Below are 19,363 nucleotides of genomic sequence, written 5' to 3' on the forward strand. Positions count from 1 at the left end.
GGCGAGTGAAAAATGAAATGGCGTATGGCTTTTAGTGCCAGGAGATCCCAGGACGGGTTTGGCTCGCCAGGTGCAGGTCTTTTGATTTGACACCCGTAGGCAACCTGTGTGTCATGATAAGGATGAAATGATGATGAAGACAACACATGCACCCAGCCCCCATGCCAGGGAAATTAACCAATGATGGTTAAAATTCCCGACCCTGCCGGGAATCAAACCTGGGTCCCCTGTGGCCAAAGGCCAGCACGCTAACCATTTAGCCATGGAGCCGGACACAAGTTGAGTGGATTCATCACAATGACTATGCATCACCTTGTAATCTACAGTGTTTTGGGCTGGGCAGCAGTCACTTAGTTAGCCATTGCTCACCAGGGCTGTAGCAACATGTGGTTTGATTATTCATCTTCCTGTCTCTCTAACTGCAATTTCAACTCAGGTTATGTAGATCTATTTCTCAGTCTTGGGATTGTTATGAAGTCACGAGTTCTATCTGTTCAATATATCTTCTTCGTCTTCCAGATGCCCATCGAAATACCTCGGGACTACACAGCCTCCGATTTAGATCCTGAGCATCGCATCGCATATTTCCGAGAGGACATGGGCATTAACCTCCATCACTGGACTTGGCATCTCGTGTACCCCTTTGCTGGAACTCCAGAGATTGTGAACAAAGATCGACGTGGTGAACTCTTCTATTATCAGCACCAACAAATTATTGCACGGTAAGTTCACATTACAACAGCTCCAACTTTCAAAACTCAAATTGTGTGAGGGAATATAAAAAATGGCTTTCTTCTTCTAGTGAGCTTCCTTACAGAAGGTGACAAAGCTAATACAAAACTCCAAGTATGCTTCAATGGCTCAGTGCTAAAGCACAATCCTAATCCAAAGTACCTCGGGGTAACGCTTGACCGAACCCTATCTTATAGAAAGCATCTTGAAAACCTCGGGTCTAAGTTGAGATCACGTAATAATATTCTGTTTAAATTGTGTGGAACTTCATGGGGTGCTTCAGCGGACACATTATGACGCACTGGGCTTGGCCTCGTGTATTCTGCAGCTGAATACTGCTCTTCAGTATGGCTTAACAGTTGCCACGTGAAGAAAGTCGATGTACAACTTAACACCACCATGCGTATCATCTCTGGTACTCTGAAGCCTACTGCAACGCACTGGCTGCCAGTCCTGTCCCACATTGCTCCACCAAGCCTGCGACATTCAAGAGCCCTTGTTCAAGAATATAATAAGATCATGTCCAATCCAACTCTACCTATCCATAGAGATGTTGCAGATCTCTGGAGACAAAGGCTGAAATCCCGTAAGCCACCAATGAAAACAGCTAAGAATCTAATGGATGCTGGTTTCAATTTAAAAGAGGAATGGAAAGAGCAATGGATTCGTACAGCTCCGGAGTGGCCAAGCCTCTTTAATCCAAACCACGCCCCAGCTGGTTTCAGTTTGCCAAGAAGAACGTGGGCATCACTAAACAGGTTTCGCACTAATTGTGGAAGATCTGCATTCTCCCTGCACCAGTGGGGCTTCGGGGACTCTCCAGCTTGTGATTGTGGTGCTTTAGTCCAGACCATGCATCATATAATGGACGAATGCCCTCTGCGTGCTTATGGTGGAGACCGGAAAGACCTTGCTGAAGTCTCAGAATCCCTAGTGCAGTGGATAAACAATTTAGATATCCATGTGTAATTGTTCCCTACTTACCATGTATTCTTTGCAGGTTATTCTTTTGTATAATATTGTATATACTTGTCCATTCTGTAAATTCCATACGCTTAATAATAACCATCATCATCATCATCCATTTCCCTTGTCCTGCTCCCGCCAGGTTGGCATGTTTATGGCACCTTGCCATCTTCCTCTATCTGACCACCATTGTTCCCCCTTAACTGTTTTCCTATTTCCATTTCTTCTGATTAAACTGTTCTTGATTGTTTTGAACCACCTTAGTCTGCATCTTCCTCTTGCCCTCCCTCCTTCTATCTTGGTCTCCATCATCCATTTCAGCACCTGTCCCTCATCTATCCTCTTAACATGTCCAAACCATCTAAGTTTATCCCTTTTTATTTTTGTCATAAAGCTTTTCCACTCTGATTTCCTTCCTGATGTCCTCATTTCTTACTCTGTTGTTGTTTCTTGTCTTTCTTAACATACTTATTAAAATTTTCATTTCACTGGCCTGGATTTTATTCTCCTGTCACCGGACAAGTTGGCCATGCGGTTAGGGGTGCACAGCTGTGAGTTCGCATCTGGAAGATAGTGGGTTTGAACCCCACTGTCGGCAGCCCTGAAGACGGTTTCCTGAGGTTTCCCATTTTCACACCAGGCAAATGCTGGGGCTGCACCTTAATTAAGGCCACGGCCACTTCCTTCCCATTCCTAGGCCTTTCCTGTCCCATCATCGCCATAAGACCTATCTGTGTTGGTGCGACGAAAAAAGCAAATAGCTCTCTCTCATTCTCCTGTCTGTTTGTCAGTGTCCAGGTCTCTGCTGCATGTCAGTATTGGGAAGTAGAACCTCACCTCTTTACACTTCATTGGTACATCTTTCCTCCACACCAGGTTTCTCACACTCTGGTAGAATGCATTTCCCTGTTGAATCCTTTTACTGATCTCCACATCCAGCCCAGCATCAGTTCACTTCCCAAGTACCTGAAGCTCTCCACAATTTCAAATTTTGTCCCTTTATTTTTATAATTCCCTTCCCTTTCTCCTCTAGTCAACGCTATTGTCTTACTTTCAATACTGATCTTCATTCCATAAAGTTCCTATCTATCTTCCTATATGGGACTTGACTAACAGTTTTATAATTTTTGAATCCTAATTTTGAATTGAGAAAACCATTTAATTTTTACCTTCTTGATAAAATTTATAAAACATTGTTTATGTAGGTATATATTTCATATTCTTATCTCTCATTCAAACAGATACAATGCTGAACGTCTGAGTAACAAGCTTCTTCGAGTGGAACCATTCAATAACTTTTTTGAGCCTATTAAAGAAGCCTACTTCCCCAAACTGGACACTCTGGTTGCCAGCCGTAACTGGCCTTCCCGGATGGCGAACAGTAAACTTCAGGTAAGACTTCCACTGCATCATTTCCAAAGATAAGCCACTCCCACTGTGTAGGGGTAGCATGCCTGCCTCATGCCCGGAGGCCCTGGGTTCGATTCCCAGGTAGGTCAGGGATTTTTCTACCTGCATTTGAGGGCTGGTTCAAGGTCGACTCAATCTACGTGATTACAATTGAGGAGATACCTGACGATGAGATAGTGGCCCTGGTCTTAAATGCCAAGAATAATGGCTGAGAGAATTCAACATGCCTACCACATAACACCTCGTAATATGTAGGCCTTCAGGCTGAGCAGTGGTCACTTGGTAGGCCCAATGACTCCTCAGTGTCGATAACGCCAAGGAACTTTTTATTTTATTTCCAAAGATAAGAAGCTGGGAAAGAGAATAGGGCATATACAAAATGTGGCATAATGTGAGAATAGGGAGCAACAAAATAGGAAGGCAAATATAGCCTTGGTGTTAATTTTCTTCTTCTTCTTCTTCTTCTTATTCTGCTTCTCTTCTTGTCTAATCTGAAAGATCTGTTCAGCTCACTAAGTTGACATGATACATGAGATCAAATTTGTAAATCAACAACAGGGAAACCTACAAGTCTAGAATCATGAATACTAAGAGCTTCCAAGAAAAGGTTAGATCCCATACCTCCATGGACAGGGAAAAAAAAAAAAGGAAAATAATAAGGGAGTGCTGGGCATGGATCAAAGCCAGAAATATTCAAAATCAAATTAATGTGGTCTAGATACAGTCTGAAGAAGAAGAAGAAGAAGAAGAAGTGTTATATGGAGATACCAGTTTTGCTTTCGTTCACATATTCTTTCCGTAAGGTTGAACATCTGTAATTGTAAAATCTAACTGATGAACCCTAGTGTATATCAAATCAGTTTTCTTTATGTTTTATTATCTTGTGTCTCCTCCCTCTTTCTGTGTTTATCAAGTTTTCTTCATATCCTATACTTGGCTCATAAAGACTGGAAATCTGACCAGCTAATTCTGGCATGAGTGTTACGTCCGCTCTCCTGGTCAAGCTGAGAAACAGATATGAGCTCTTTGGGGGCTGAGAAGAAATGAATGTGTAAGAACTGGAATTGGTGAAGAGAGAGCCTGTCTATTAGAAGACAATAGTGTATGAAGATGTGAAGACTGTCCTTCTTCTTTTGTGTTTTTACATTTATTTTTGTCTCCTCTTTCTGTTACTCCCTCTTCCCACATTGACCTGCCTTTGTATTTATCCTATACTGTGTTCCTATTTGTGTTCCATCTTTCTACCTGCGACTCCTCTATGGATCAGCTGTGGAATCGTAGCTTCCAAATCCCAAGAACGTAGATTCAAACCTAGCTCTATATTAAATGATGTTGACATGGAAACAATCTCTGATGATACATTTCATCAATGTGACTGCAATATTGAGCATGTGACTTTTCTCACATTTTAAAGGAGTGACAAAAAAAAAACTTTTCTCTGCTAAAAAATGCAATATAGTGTATCTATTTGTAAAAATTCATTCATTCATTCATGTTTGTCTTCACGATGCTCTGTGCTAGTGCAAAGAACTCGACTGAAAATACTTTGAGGATATGATCACATAAGCGATAATGCCTTTAGTTAAAAGGTGCTGTGATTGTGGTTTTCAGTTTCCGCTTAAATTTAAACCTAAAAAAATACTTTATTTTTATCACTGAACATGTATGTATGCATACCGTAAGAATGAAAACAAAATGGAATGCAGTATTAACTTCTCAAGAAAACAAACAATGCACAAATACATTTTATTAAAGTTCATTTTCCTTTCATCACATCACATCACTTTGCGAAAGGCAGGTCATCATAGAATCGCTGACGGCCCTTAGGCAACAGGATTTTCAGTTGCTGATATTTCATCACAACATTATTTGAAGGGTCTCAAAGAATCAAAGAGCCTCGAAATCAGTGCTGAGAGGGAGTGTCTTTGCGGAAGTGGCCAAAAATCCTCTGAATGAAAGCTTGCACTCAATAGGCCATCAGTTGTGAACTTAAGAGCTTGTAAATCAGCAACTGTAGGGTCATTTAGTGATCAGCCTGGGCGAATTTAGTAATACACTTGGTGATTTTTATGAGCATAGTGCTTAAAAATTTTTTGATCAACTTCCTAACCGAATAAGGGAAAGGTTTAACAAGGACCAGTTATAATGGTTGTCGGCCAGCTTGTCTCAGGAGAGGATACAATGACTTTATGACACCCTCCCCAACCAAATCAGTGCATGCATCCAGGCCATACTGATAAGTGGGCTAGTACTGCCGAGTTCTTTGTAAATGTGACTTGATTTTGTAATCACTGAAATAACATTGTTTCCTCCTCCCGTTCTGGGTGCTTCAATTTTTTTGCCAGGCAGACTATTTCACTAGGTCAAATTATATTAGGATTTCACATTATTCTAATCAATATCGTATTGTATTCCTAAAATCTCCAGGATGTGAAGCGAGTAGCAGAGCGACTTGTATTCGACATTCATCAACTGGAAATATGGCGAGACCGCATCCTCCAAGCTGCCCAAGAAGGTCGTGCCTTGAGGGTAAGTTCACTCACTTCGTTTTACATATTAGATGTGATTCATGGATTTAACATCTGAAATTAGGAATATAAATCAACTGTTGGAAGCTGGGATTGTTCTTGTATATCATAGATTTATACGTGTACATTTGTTTGTTTGCTTTATTTTAGCAAGGGAGCATTTTTGAATTCACGATGATCAGCATTGTCAACCCAGAAATCTTTTCTCCACTAAATTTTAGTTAAAAATTTGCTAAATTCCGAATTATAGCAAAATAGCATATAGCAACTTTTTTATATAGAAAATTAATTCAACACCATCTTCTCCTTCCAGTAGTATATCCTCTGAAAATGGTATGTGGGGTTGAGATCCTGTGATTTCAGAACTGTACTAGAAAGTGAGGGGCATCCCTGGTTTCAGAGAGAAAAGATACATTGCAGCGTCATCATTGTTTTTCTTAGGTGCAGAATGCAGCATGGGTTCAATTAACAAAAGGATTGGTAATTTTCTCCTTATGAAAAAAGGTGATATTGTTACAGAACCAATTTGCTTAAAACCATTAACAGAAGTTAGAAAATCCACTTTGGAAGATGTATCCACTGCTCCATTTAAAAATCTGTCAAATTTAGCAGAAAATCTGCTGAGTTGGCAACACTGATGGTGATAGGCTTTATCACACTTCCTTGTAGACAACAGTAGTTTCTTTTCCTCCTGATGTAAGTGCTGTGTTTTTCCAAGACCTTTCCTGCTGGCTGGCTATCAGCTCACTCCTTCCTCACCATGCAATAATTAAACCATTCCTCCACCTTCACTAAAACAACAATAGCAATAACCATTCATGCACATTATGTACTGCAAAGAGTATTTTTATGAGGCATTGGGAATACAGAAGAGATATGGTGATGACATTCTTTAACTTAGGAAAAGCTTACAACAGTGTACCCACAGTAAAAGTGCTGAAAATAATCCAGCAGAAAGGATTTGGAAAACAAATAATAGAATATGTGCAAGCAATGTACAGTGTTCAGTTCAGACATATGCAGGGAGGATCTAGGATCCCACATTTGTGGAAGACAACTGTTATTCTCATCAGTAAATGAATACCTATGACACGACGAGATGTCCATGATGTTCTTGAATCTTTCTTTATTATCTTCCTGCCTGTCTGGCAAACATAAACAGATCCGCAGGAATAAGGAGAGTTAATAACACTGGGAGTTTTATTAGATCATAAAGTATTGTCAATTATTCCATTTTGTAATCAATCAATAATATTAATCATAATCATAAGCAAACACTCCTCATTCAGAGTATCCTCCTGCCATTGTCGCTAGTTTGTACCAGTGATGATTCTCACTGCCTTCACGTCTGTTATTTCCAACTTATGAATAGGATATCCAGCTTCACTTTCGTACAGCAAAGCTATGTGTTCTATTAGTTCCTCTATCTTGCTGTTGATGCTCAAGACATTAATGATTGCAATCTTCATCACTGGTTGCCCACTTTTCGCAGCTCCCCCAGGACCAGAAGACCATGAATGTGTATTCGTTTTGGGGAAAACCTAACCATTTCTGAGGCCTTGACTCACACTCATTCATTTTATTGGCTATTAGTTTAATGGGCTTAGCACCTCCAAGGGCATTTTATATCTACTGCCGGGATTCTTTCAGGCCGCTCCTAACACGGGAATCAGACGCCTTTTGCAGCCGCCCCTAACATGGAGTACAGACGCTGCTAGATTTTACTCATATCAATTCCTGAGTCCAGGGCTGCCTCTTCTGCCATCAGTACCGTATTGAAGTCCACCTTTTCCACCGTAGATGCCAGCGAGGTCTTTACTTGTAATCCCGATCTAGCGCCCTTACCAGATGTTACACGCCGGTTCAGTGTGCTCTGGGACTCACAAAGGCAGGGGTGCCACTCCCTGGGTAGGGCTGCCTCTGAAGAGGGTCCGAACGTGTTACGAAGATGACAGAGTTCCAAAGTGAGTATTTATAGATAAAATAATAGGGAAATGATGATGGGAAGGGCTCAGAAAGAGGTGGATTGATACGGTGAAAGAAATTATAGAGAAGAGAGGAGTAAAAGTAGAGGAAATATTGAAGAAAGGAAGGGAGTGGTGGAGGTCCTTGATTCACAACCAGACCCAGAAGACTGGAAATGGAAAATGAAGAAGATAGTAAAGCCAGTCATAAAACAGGCCCAGTCAGCGGTTGCAGAGTGGGCTTCGGTTAGTCCAACGGCTCTGCATTCCGAGCGACCAACCGAGCAGAAGAGGGATGGCTGCGGATCTGCGGTGACTCTACGCCTCTGCACTCGGGAGATGGAGAGGGGCTGCTCCCCACCGTCGGCTGTCCTGAGGATGGTTTTCCATTCTCCTGCACTAAGGCAAAAGCCGGAACAGTTCCTAGTATAGGCCACGGCCGCCAACCCTCTCACCTTCTTCGATACAAATCTCCTGGCCCGAGAGATGGCATCACCTTCTAGAAGGCCTGCCTCCCCCTTCAGGGAGGAATGAAAACATTTAGTAGTAGTAGTACAGGCTGATGTTAAGCGTAATTTCTTCCAAGAGTTAATTTCTCTCTTACAGAACACCACTGATGCCAACACCTTGCTTTAGTTTCACATACTATACCATCATCCTGTGAGAAGTGATCTACCTGTTCCAGTTTTGCATTCCCTAACCTATTCAGTACTCGTGGTCTTCTTCTCAACTGGCACCACTTTTCTAATCATACTCTCGGGACTTCCTTTCAAGCTCCAAGATATTACGTTGCAGGTTACCTGCACAGTCTACCATTAAGACCAAGTTGTCAGCATAGGCCTAATTTCCACCTGACTGAAACTCTCCCTGCCATTTTATACCTTTCCATGTGAACACTAACAAGGCCTGTTTTTGTTCTAAATCTCTTATTTACATTTTCAGAGTAATTACTCGTATGTGAACCTAGTTAATACACAAGGTATTGATGTCCTGGGGGACATCATGGAGTCCAGTGCTCGAAACATCAATCCTAATCTGTATGGAGACCTTCATAACCTTGGCCATGTTGCTTTTGCGATAGTTCACGACCCAGACCAACGATATCTGGTAAGTAGTAGCATTGTTATTCTCTAGAATATCATCTCAGAGAATTCATTTTAACGCTAGAACTCCAGACCATCCACCTGACAAGATGGTCTCTCTTTTTCACAAGTGTGGTTGTCTGTTTGATAGATGGCCATGAAATTATACATAGTTCATTAGAAACTTAACAGCTGACAGAGCTATATGTTTTCCATGTTATTGAAAGTTTACGCTTTCTTTTTGTAGAGTTCTGTGAACCTGTAGTGACATTCATTTCAAATATAGGCATATTTTTATCTCTAATTAATAATTAATGTTATTTGTTTTACGTCCCACTAACTACTCTTTTACGGTTTTCGGAGACACCGAGGTGCCGGAATTTAGTCCTGCAGGAGTTCTTTTACGTGCCAGTAAATCTACCGACATGAGGCTGACGTATTTGAGCACCTTCAAATACCACCGGACTGAGCCAGGATCGAACCTGCCAAGTTGGGGTCAGAAGGCCAGCGCCTTAACCGTCTGAGCCACTCAGCCCGGCCATTTTTTTTTTTTTGTTTACACTTCTAAGCACTGTCTTTCAAGTAAAATTGCATCTATTTATGTTAATGATAATGAAATAGATCAACTTATTTCTGAAAACACCGATTATGATCAATATTTTTACGTGGGGTCTATTCGTTAGATGATGAGAGTGAAAGCAAACTATGTGTGTTACAACTACAGGCTGCCCCCAAATCATCTTAATAATATAGTGACTTAGCAGCTGGCTTTCTGCCGAGAGGGCTGAGGTTTGATTTCTAGTCGGTACTGAGTTAGAATTTCCACCTGAGAAATGAATGGTTTTTGCTGTAATTGCACAAACACTAACTTGCCTATGATGTTTAGAACAGCTAGTACCGGGCGAGTTGGCCGTGCGCGTAGAGGCGCGCGGCTGTGAGCTTGCATCCGGGAGATAGTAGGTTCGAATCCCACTATCGGCAGCCCTGAAGATGGTTTTCCGTGGTTTCCCATTTTCACACCAGGCAAATGCTGGGGCTGTACCTTAACTAAGGCCACGGCCGCTTCCTTCCAACTCCTAGGCCGTTCCCATCCCATCGTCTCCGTAAGACCTATCTGTGTCAGTGCAACGCAAAGCCCCTAGCAAAAAAAAAAATAGAACAGCTAGTAAAATCATAAAAATATAAAAATATACTTTGTATTATGGTGGTGATTGAAATGCATCAGCTTGTAACACGACTTAATATCACCAACATACCAGTATGATTATTATTTTTAAATAGTTTTCAAAATTAAATACAATTAATTAAAATAATTTATATTTTACTTCTTTCATTAGGAACAATTTGGTGTGGTTGGTGACCTGGCAACTTCAATGCGAGACCCGATTTTCTACCGCTGGCACAAGTATATCGACGAGATTTTCCAACAACATAAAGCTACTTTGCAACCATACACAGAACAAGAGGTAATTATGTAAACATAATAAAAATATGTCCCGAATTAGGATAGGAAGTACCCTATTTTTAAAATTCCTGTGAGCTTGAATCTGGGAGATAATGGGTTCGAACCCCACTGTCGGCAGCCCTGAAGATGGTTTTCCGTGGTTTCCCATTTTCACACCGGGCAAATGCTGGGGGTGTACCTTAATTAAGGCACTCCTAGCCCTGTCCTATCCCATTATCGCCATAAGAGACCTTTCTGTGTTGTTGCAACGGAAAGGAAATTGTAAAAAAAAAATCCTTGTGTAAATCTCTTTTATATATTTATTGAATTAATCAGCGACTTCCCGCAATTACGGGTTGCCACAATGGACAAAGTAAAGCATATCAGAATATAGAAATGTTTTTTCATAGAGAAATATAGGGTAATAATATTTTTTATTTTAATTGTGGAGGTCAGAACAAATGAGATCTCAGGATGTGTACAGATCCACGTATGGTGGTGGTAATAATTTCTTCAAAGCTGTTCATAGGCAATTCGAACTTCTTCCAGAAATCTATGAACAAGGCAGGTATAGTGCCATGAGCACCACCCATTAGGCTGATAATCTCTACCTGTTTTTTTACAATCCACATTCCGGAGCAAGATTTCTTTCAGTCTTTCTCTGTTGTATCTCATATTCAAACAGGAAAAACATAACAACAGGTCAGTGGGGAGATGAAGCAACAGAAAGAGAAGACAGCCCTCAACAAATTTTTTCCCCCTTCCCAGCTTCATAATGAGGTCAGCCAATGTCACCCTCAAGGGGTCAACCTGACTATTCTTATCTTGATTTGGGAAGTGTAAGAGTAGGATAACAAGAAAGCTGTATAAAGACAGAAAAAAGAAAAAGAGAGTGCATTCTTGTAGCCTACTGTGGGCCAATTCAAGAGGTTTAATTTAATAATAGTTTCATAATTGGAAATTAATAATTGATTTTCAGTCCTAATGTAAGTGTTTTCTTTCTCACAGCTTGGATTCAGCGGCATCAACGTGACATCAGTTGAGGTACGAGCCCAAGGATATCCCACAAATGAACTGCATACTTTCTGGCAACAGAGCGATGTGGATCTGTCACGAGGTCTGGATATTGCTCCACAAGGAACAGTTTACGCTCGACTCAATCATCTCCAGCACGCCCCCTTTACTTATCGAATTCAGGTGAGTAAATCAAATGAAGGTTTGTAAGGTTATCAGGTTACTCGATTTACTTGTTATGATATGTACTTTTGAAAGGTAAGCCAAATTGATTTGTAATTAAATCATATTTGTAAAGATTAAATTAACAAATTTGTATTTTTAAATAATATTTTAAGTGTATTAAAAGGCTTGTGTTATTTATGTTACTTTCTTGAATTCCAGATTAAAATTTTTAAACAACATTTTATTATTTGAATTAGTTACATCACTGTTGATGAAAGACGCTATGTAAGACGTTATCTAAGATTGACTAATTTTTCACAGGTACAAAACAATGGCCAGCAACGTAGGGGAACTGTACGGATCTTCATGGCTCCGAAGTTTGATGAACGTGGTATTCCCATGATATTCAGTGAACAGAGACTATTATTCATTGAAATGGACAAATTTACAGTGAATCGTAAGTGGCCTTTCTTCTTCTTCTTCTTCTTCTTCTTCTTCTTCTTATTATTATTATTATTATTATTATTATTATTATTATTATTATTATTATTATTATTATTATTATTTTCCCACTGGTGTAGCGTCCACTGTTCTAATCCTGACTCGCCATTTTGCATGATCTTGGGCATTGTGTGGTCTTAATTTCAGAGTCTTCATATCAGCATTTACTGCGTCATGCCAGTGCTGTTCTGGACATCCACGTGGACGTTGCCCATTAATTTCAAAGGAGTGGGTGTAATTGGCAGCTGATCCAGGTGCAGCACTCAGGACATGACCATACCATTGGAGACATTTTTCCCCTTCTCAGTTATGGATGCAATGCCCATTTGCTGGCAAATAGTGTCATTTTTGACATGATGTAGGAGTGATGACCATCAACCAATGGAGCATACACATTTCCATGGAATGTAATTGGCGCTCTGTAGCTTTGTCAGACGGTCAACATTCAACACTGTATAAAGCAACTGCACGTACTATCATGCGGTATATTTTTGACTTCAGATGTAGTGGCATCTTTCCGTAGCAAAGCATGCCCGTGATCTTCCTCCATCTAGTCCATCCTGCCTTTATCCTACTTCCCACTTGATCACCTAACCCACAAACAGTCTGTAGGCGAGATCCTAGAAACCTGAAGCTTACAGTCTTTATTAAGGTATCTCCGTCAACTTGAATGGAACCGTTGCTTAGGATGGTTTCCAAGTATTCAGTCTTTTTTCTTAAAGTACTGTGAGAGACAGCTCTTCCAATCTTGAACTTGATGCTGCCATCCTTTTCTGGTGGTATCAGCAAGTGTAACATCATCTGGTTATAAGAGAGTCCAAGGGACACTCTTTTGCAGGTCTCGTGTGACTGTGTCCATGACAAGAAAACAAAGAGCAATGGGGATAGCATGGAACATTGAGATCCACCGAATGTCACTGGGAAGCTCTCTCAGATGCCGACAGTGCAATGCACATGACTTGTAGTGCTCATGTATAACATCTTGATCTAATTGATGAGCATTCCTTACAGGTCACTTGTCAAAAAATATAGCAGAGTCTTTCATACCTCGAAAAGAAAACACCACAACTATTAAGACATTTATTCTACTGGGTGGTGAGACGATAAATCCTATTCTTGGAAAAGCTGGGGGGTTGTTGACGGAAGCACATCTGTACCCAGTCACACGCATCGTAGTCCGATACAAACTGATGTCCACCAATGTCTTTCTTCAGATCGAACAGGGGGCTACAATCAATGTACAGTGCTATGAAGACATAATGCAGAAAATGAGGCATGCCATAGAGTAACAAATAATAATAATAATAAGAAGAAGAAGAAGTTAACGAATAAGACAAGGGGGAAGGAATACACGTTTGGACCCTCCTCTATATTATCTCCTCTTGTTCATCAGTCTTCGTTAAGAAGAAGATAACGAAGAAGAGAAAAAGACAAGGTGGAAGCAGATGTTTAAGACCCTCCTGTATATTTTCAAAATACTTGGCCATTATCCTTCTTCATGACAAAATCCATCCCCACACTGCCGACCCTGTGAGAAATTGCTTCAGATATTTGGGTGGAAAACTCTTCAACAACTATCCTACAGCCCAGATAGAAACTAGCATTATGCCTTGATTCTTGACTTCAATAGGAGCACTATGTTGCCATTAGTTATCGCAAATTTGTAGCTAGGATTTAGTTACTTACTCCACAGTTTTGGGAAGTTTGCACTGACGGATAAAAGTAACATGCTTCGGAGCACATGGTGACCCGAACTGCGAGGAACGTGTTAAGAAATGTTAAGATCGAAAAAGAAATAGGAGTAAGAAAACTGAGTGATAGGATGAAGAAGAATAAATTGAGATGGTTTGGACATGTTATGAGAATGGAGGAGGGAAGGATACTAAAACAGTCGTGAAAAAATGGGATTGTCCCGGATTCATGGGTTGGAAAAATTCATTAATATTCCCAGAATTTTAAAGTTTACGGATGTAACTTATGATGCCGTTTTTGGAATACACTCAACTCCCGGATTTACTGTAATCGGATCAACTGCGTTGCAGCTTAACCACGATATCAAAAACACTAAAAATGCATGAGTGTTAGGAGTTACAATAATACAGAATTACAAAAGGTCAGGATAATATTTCCGGGATGATGCTCTCATCACCGAAAAGACTTATTTTGAGAAACTTGAGAAGCAGAATAAAGAAAAAGTGTTTTTCGGTACAAAAGCAGAAAACCATGACTGATTATTTTTCTTTGTCTTATTAGTTTCAACAAAAGTGCTGTTTATTTTTCCATTTATTAATTGCGCTAAGTGCTGCTTTTACTGCTCTTCAGTCCCTGATGATGACCCTATGTACAGCCTCGTCTTTTCTGATATTATTTTGTTATTAAGCATAATATGAAAATACTTAACATAGGCCTATCATATCCCCATAAAAGCAGATCATGAACGAGAAACTAACATTTACTGTCACGGTCATTTCTGAGTCACGCGCTTGTTGAATCGGAAAACCATCGCTGAGGTAAATACACTGAAATATTTCCTCAACAATAACGAACACAACAAATGCACAAGAATTGTTTTGGATTTCATGGCAGAAAAATTAAGTCATCAAAATTCACTGCCGCAGGGAACGTGTTAATCTGTCTCTCCTTGATTTCCCTACCATATTCCTCAGAAACTTTATCTCACTGGCTTGAATTTCACTCCCATCTCTTGCTGCCAAAAAGAAATTAATAATTTTAATAAGTATATGTAATTAATCTCAAAATATGGTTTATATTTTAAGGTTTTTTATTTGAAGCTTTAACATAGAAATGTATATTGGGCTACATTTAACAGAAAAGTATATGTCATCCCATACATTTTGCAGAGCTTTTTGTACTCAACAATTCGTCCACACATACTTGAGTTCTATCATTCAGGGTTTAGGCAGCATAAGCCAAAAGAAAACAGTCAGATGGCTGTTTGTTCTTTGATTTTCTTAACTAAAATTGCCAATGCTCCTTTTGTTGTAGATTAACATTTCATATTTCATATATTAAACCTTCCCTATCTCTGAAAACAGTAAAAGTAGTTAGTAGGATATTAAATTCTCTAAACAGTGATGAAAACTCCACCAAAATCTGTTTGGTGATTCTTGAGACTGGCTTACACAAACAGAGAGACACCTACTCGAGAGTTTATTTTATAAGTCTATCCCAGATATTTATAAGGTTGTTGAAGCCACCCTGGCTCATTCTGTGTTTGTCTTAATATTATTTCAATAAAAATAAAGAATGTTAACACAATATGACATAAGATATTGTACATTACGCAGGCCCACATATGAATTTGTTTCAAATTTCCAACCGAGCTGTCCTCAACTCACAGTAAAACTTAACTTTCGGCCTTTGTAACATAAAAGGCTATTTTCTATTAATGTGTTTAATATTACTGTAAATCTTCTTCCAGTTCGAAGTGGAAATAACACAATTGAGCGGCGTTCTACTCAGTCATCCATCACTATACCTTACGAGCGTACTTTCCGTCCCCTGGATCAGACAAGGGTTACTCCGACAGACCAGGAATATAATTACTGTGGATGTGGATGGCCCCAACACATGCTGATCCCCAAGGGATCACCAGAGGGCTTCCCAGTAGAGCTCTTCGTTATGGTATCCAACTACGAAGATGACAGGGTAAGTAAAGGAGGGAAATTATTATTATTATTATTATTATTATTATTATTATTATTATTATTATTATTATTATTATTATTATTATTATTATTATTATTGGGAACCTCTGTGACTCAGGTGGCAGCTCGCTAGCCTCTCACCACTGGGTTCCGTAGTTCAAATCCCGGTCACTCCATGTGAGATTTGTGCTGGACAAAGCGGAGGCGGGACAGGTTTTTCTCTGGGTAGTCTGGTTTTCCCTTCATAATTCATTCCAGCAACACTCTCCAATATCATTTCATTTCATTAATCATTCATTAATCATTGCCCCAGAGGAGTGCGACAGGCTTCGGCAGCCGGAACAATTCCTATCCTCGCCGCAAGATGGGGGGTTCATTCACTCCATTCCTGACCCGGTCAAATGACTGGAAACAGGCTGTGGATTTTCTTTTCTATTATTATTAATTAGAGCTACACGCATTTCCTTCCAATCCCAAACCTTTCTTATTGTCACCAGAAAACTGACCTAGTTGAAGCAACGTCAAAACACTAGAAAAAGTCAAATGAAAAGAGAGTAACATGCGAAAATATGGAACTTATCCTTGTCTTTTGTATTTTCACATTTGTTTCTGTTTACTCTTTCTGTAGCTCCCTCTTCTGACACTGACCTGTCATTGAGTTTGTTTGAATACGTGTTCCTAACCAAGTCTCTAATTTATTCTATATGATGTCACTCTTGTGTGACCGCAAAAGGAATAATAAACACATCTGACTAAAGAGCATGGATTCTCGTTCAAGATGATAAAAAATAACTCTTCAGCTCTTTTGCCTCAGACAAAGTAAATATTTGTTAATGAATTAAGGGGTGACTTACACCTTTGAATATAGAAAAATAGGGTGTATTAAACTTTCTTTACTGCAACAATGGAAATAAATACTAAAAGGAAACTTAGTATGACAAACACATTAATCCTTAATAATATGCCTACATATTTAGAAACTATATAAACCTATGCCTATACATACATATATATATATATATATATATATATATATAATGAATTAATTATTCAAAATGGCGGTGTACCATGGCTACTATTTTGTCGTTTCCCTGATAATTTCCAAACACATGAATATTTTTCAATGATTCTTTTTTATTATGATAAGTCATGTTATACCTACAACCTGTACTAGAATCATTGAAGTCCATGGAGTATAAATATTTTTTTATGATGTTATTTTCAAATAGTCAATTTTTTAATTAATTTTCAATTGAAATTTGTTTTTAAAACTTAACCAATGAAGCTATCTCAATAATTCTAATATACATTCTTCTTATTATTATTATTATTAAATTAATGGTTTCCTTCTGGAAACTTATTCTTTGATATACTGTACATGTTCACTGACTGAATTGTTTTGCAGGTTGATCAACCACCACCAACAGGCTGCAAGTCTGGAGTCAGCTACTGCGGTTTGCGTAACCAGAAGTATCCAGATCGCAGGCCTATGGGCTTTCCTTTTGATCGAAACAATCAGCCAGGAACGGAAACCGTACGACAGTTCCGGAGACCCAACATGTTCTTGACAGATGTGAAAATATATTTCAAAGATAGGATTGAAATCCGTGTCACTCGCAACGGCACCCAAATCACACAGAATACCACTTCAAGGCCATGATGTAGCCTCTAAGAAAAGACAGTGGTGTATTTCCAAATGAACAGACAAATAAAGTTATATTTATGATGTACTAATATATGTGTATTCTTTCAAATGCATAACAAAAAAATCTCTTCTGAATAGTCTGGACTAGCTGTTGTACCTGAGGTTAACGGGACGAACACATAGCTCGCACATGATGTGGTCCCTGAGATTCTGAGGAATGTCTCTCCATGTCTGCAGCTTGCCTTGGTGCACTTGCTTTCTATCTCTCTGTGACCCTTTATAATTTCATCCCTTTTTTTATTAATTTAATTTAATGCAGCCAATGCCCACGAGATAGATACACTGACTGACAGAGCAAATGCAACACCAAGAAGGAGTCGTTCGAAAGGGATGAAAGTTGGGGGAAAAACAGAGACGGCACAGACGAATAATTGATGTTTATTTCGAACTGATATGCAGGTTACACAATGCGCACGGCATCGACTCAGTAGGATGTAGGACCACCGCGAGCGGCGATGCACGCAGAAACACGTCGAGGTACAGAGTCAATAAGAGTGCGGATGGTGTCCTGAGGGATGGTTCTCCATTCTCTGTCAACCATTTGCCACAGTTGGTCGTCCGTACGAGGCTGGGGCAGAGTTTGCAAACGGCGTCCAATGAGATCCCACACGTGTTCGATTGGTGAGAGATCCGGAGAGTACGCTGGCCACGGAAGCATCTGTACACCTCGTAAAGCCTGTTGGGAGATGTGAGCAGTGTGTGGGTGGGCATTATCCTGCTGAAACAGAGCATTGGGCAGCCCCTGAAGGTACGGGAGTGCCACCGGCCCCAGCACATGCTGCACGTAGCGGTGGGCATTTAACGTGCCTTGAATACGCACTAGAGGTGACGTGGAATAATACGCAATAGCGCCCCAAACCATGATGCCGCGTTGTCTAGCGGTAGGGCGCTCCACAGTTACTGCCGGATTTGACCTTTCTCCACGCCGACACCACACGCGTCTGCGGTGACTATCACTGACAGAACAGAAGCGTGACTCATCGGAGAACACGACGTTCCGCCATTCCCTCATCCAAGTCGCTCTAGCCCGGCACCATGCCAGGCGTGCACGTCTATGCTGTGGAGTCAATGGCAGTCTTCTGAGCGGACGCCGGGAGTGCAGGCCTCCTTCAACCAATCGACGGGAAATTGTTCTGGTCGATATTGGAACAGCCAGGGTGTCTTGCACATGCTGAAGAATGGCGGTTGACGTGGCGTGCGGGGCTGCCACCGCTTGGCGGCGGATGCACCGATCCTCGCGTGCTGACGTCACTCGGGCTGCGCCTGGACCCCTCGCACGTGCCACATGTCCCTGCGCCAACCATCTTCGCCACAGGCGCTGCACCGTGGACACATCCCTATGGGTATCGGCTGCGATTTGACGAAGCGACCAACCTGCCCTTCTCAGCCCAATCACCATACCCCTCGTAAAGTCGTCTGTCTGCTGGAAATGCCTCCGTTGACGGTGGCCTGGCATTCTTAGCTATACACGTGTCCTGTGGCACACGACAACACGTTCTACAATGACTGTCGGCTGAGAAATCACGGTACAAAGTGGGCCATTCGCCAACGCCGTGTCCCATTTATCGTTCGCTACGTGCGCAGCACAGCGGCGCATTTCACATCATGAGCATACCTCAGTGACGTCAGTCTACCCTGCAATTGGCATAAAGTTCTGACCACTCCTTCTTGGTGTTGCATTTGCTCTGTCAGTCAGTGTAGTTCTCTGTGTTAGTCACTACCAAATTTGGTCAAAGACACCACTCTTTTTTTCACGTTCATGGAGGTTATAGCAATCACAACGATTCTTGCACAGCCGACACATACAATCCTCCTGGGGATCATGATGTTTTATATTGTCACATATTCTGTGATGGAAGCCGTGTACCGCAAATCGTGTCACAACATGTCGTAGCTTGTAATTTGATTATTTCCAATCTTGAGTCATCATGGCATCCGTGGTGTAAAACGTGCTCCATATTTCTTTTTTCTTTGAATAAAGTTCTTGTAGGACACTGTCGTAGGCAGGTGTAGAATGTAGTATCTTCCACTCTTGTAGGTCCTCTATGAAGAACCTTTCTCTTACTAGTTCATATACCAATCATGAGGGAGTACATTTCAATAGGCTTAGAACTTTCTCTAAACAGCTTTTGTCTTCTCTTCTACTTTTGTAAGTTCATTCTTATATTAATGCTTCAGGGAGAT

General features: G+C 40.6%; 1 protein-coding gene across 2 annotated transcripts in view; it reads left to right on the forward strand.

The window, feature by feature from the left end:
- LOC136886297 (phenoloxidase 1) overlaps nucleotides 1-17,204 on the forward strand; it is a 39,865-nt gene extending 22,661 nt beyond the window's left edge. For both annotated transcript variants that reach the window (XM_067159025.2, XM_068230663.1), the window contains 9 exons: nucleotides 520-722; nucleotides 2,940-3,090; nucleotides 5,536-5,637; nucleotides 8,543-8,707; nucleotides 10,020-10,148; nucleotides 11,135-11,323; nucleotides 11,627-11,762; nucleotides 15,249-15,475; nucleotides 16,880-17,204. In XM_067159025.2, the coding sequence (XP_067015126.2) occupies nucleotides 520-722; nucleotides 2,940-3,090; nucleotides 5,536-5,637; nucleotides 8,543-8,707; nucleotides 10,020-10,148; nucleotides 11,135-11,323; nucleotides 11,627-11,762; nucleotides 15,249-15,475; nucleotides 16,880-17,134 (1,557 nt within the window). In that variant the 3' untranslated portion in view covers nucleotides 17,135-17,204. The remainder of the gene's footprint in view (nucleotides 1-519; nucleotides 723-2,939; nucleotides 3,091-5,535; nucleotides 5,638-8,542; nucleotides 8,708-10,019; nucleotides 10,149-11,134; nucleotides 11,324-11,626; nucleotides 11,763-15,248; nucleotides 15,476-16,879) is intronic.
- Nucleotides 17,205-19,363: the final 2,159 nt, after the last annotated feature.

The sequence above is a fragment of the Anabrus simplex genome, chromosome X (assembly GCF_040414725.1).
Source record: "Anabrus simplex isolate iqAnaSimp1 chromosome X, ASM4041472v1, whole genome shotgun sequence".
In the NCBI taxonomy this organism is placed as follows: Eukaryota; Metazoa; Arthropoda; class Insecta; order Orthoptera; family Tettigoniidae; genus Anabrus; species Anabrus simplex.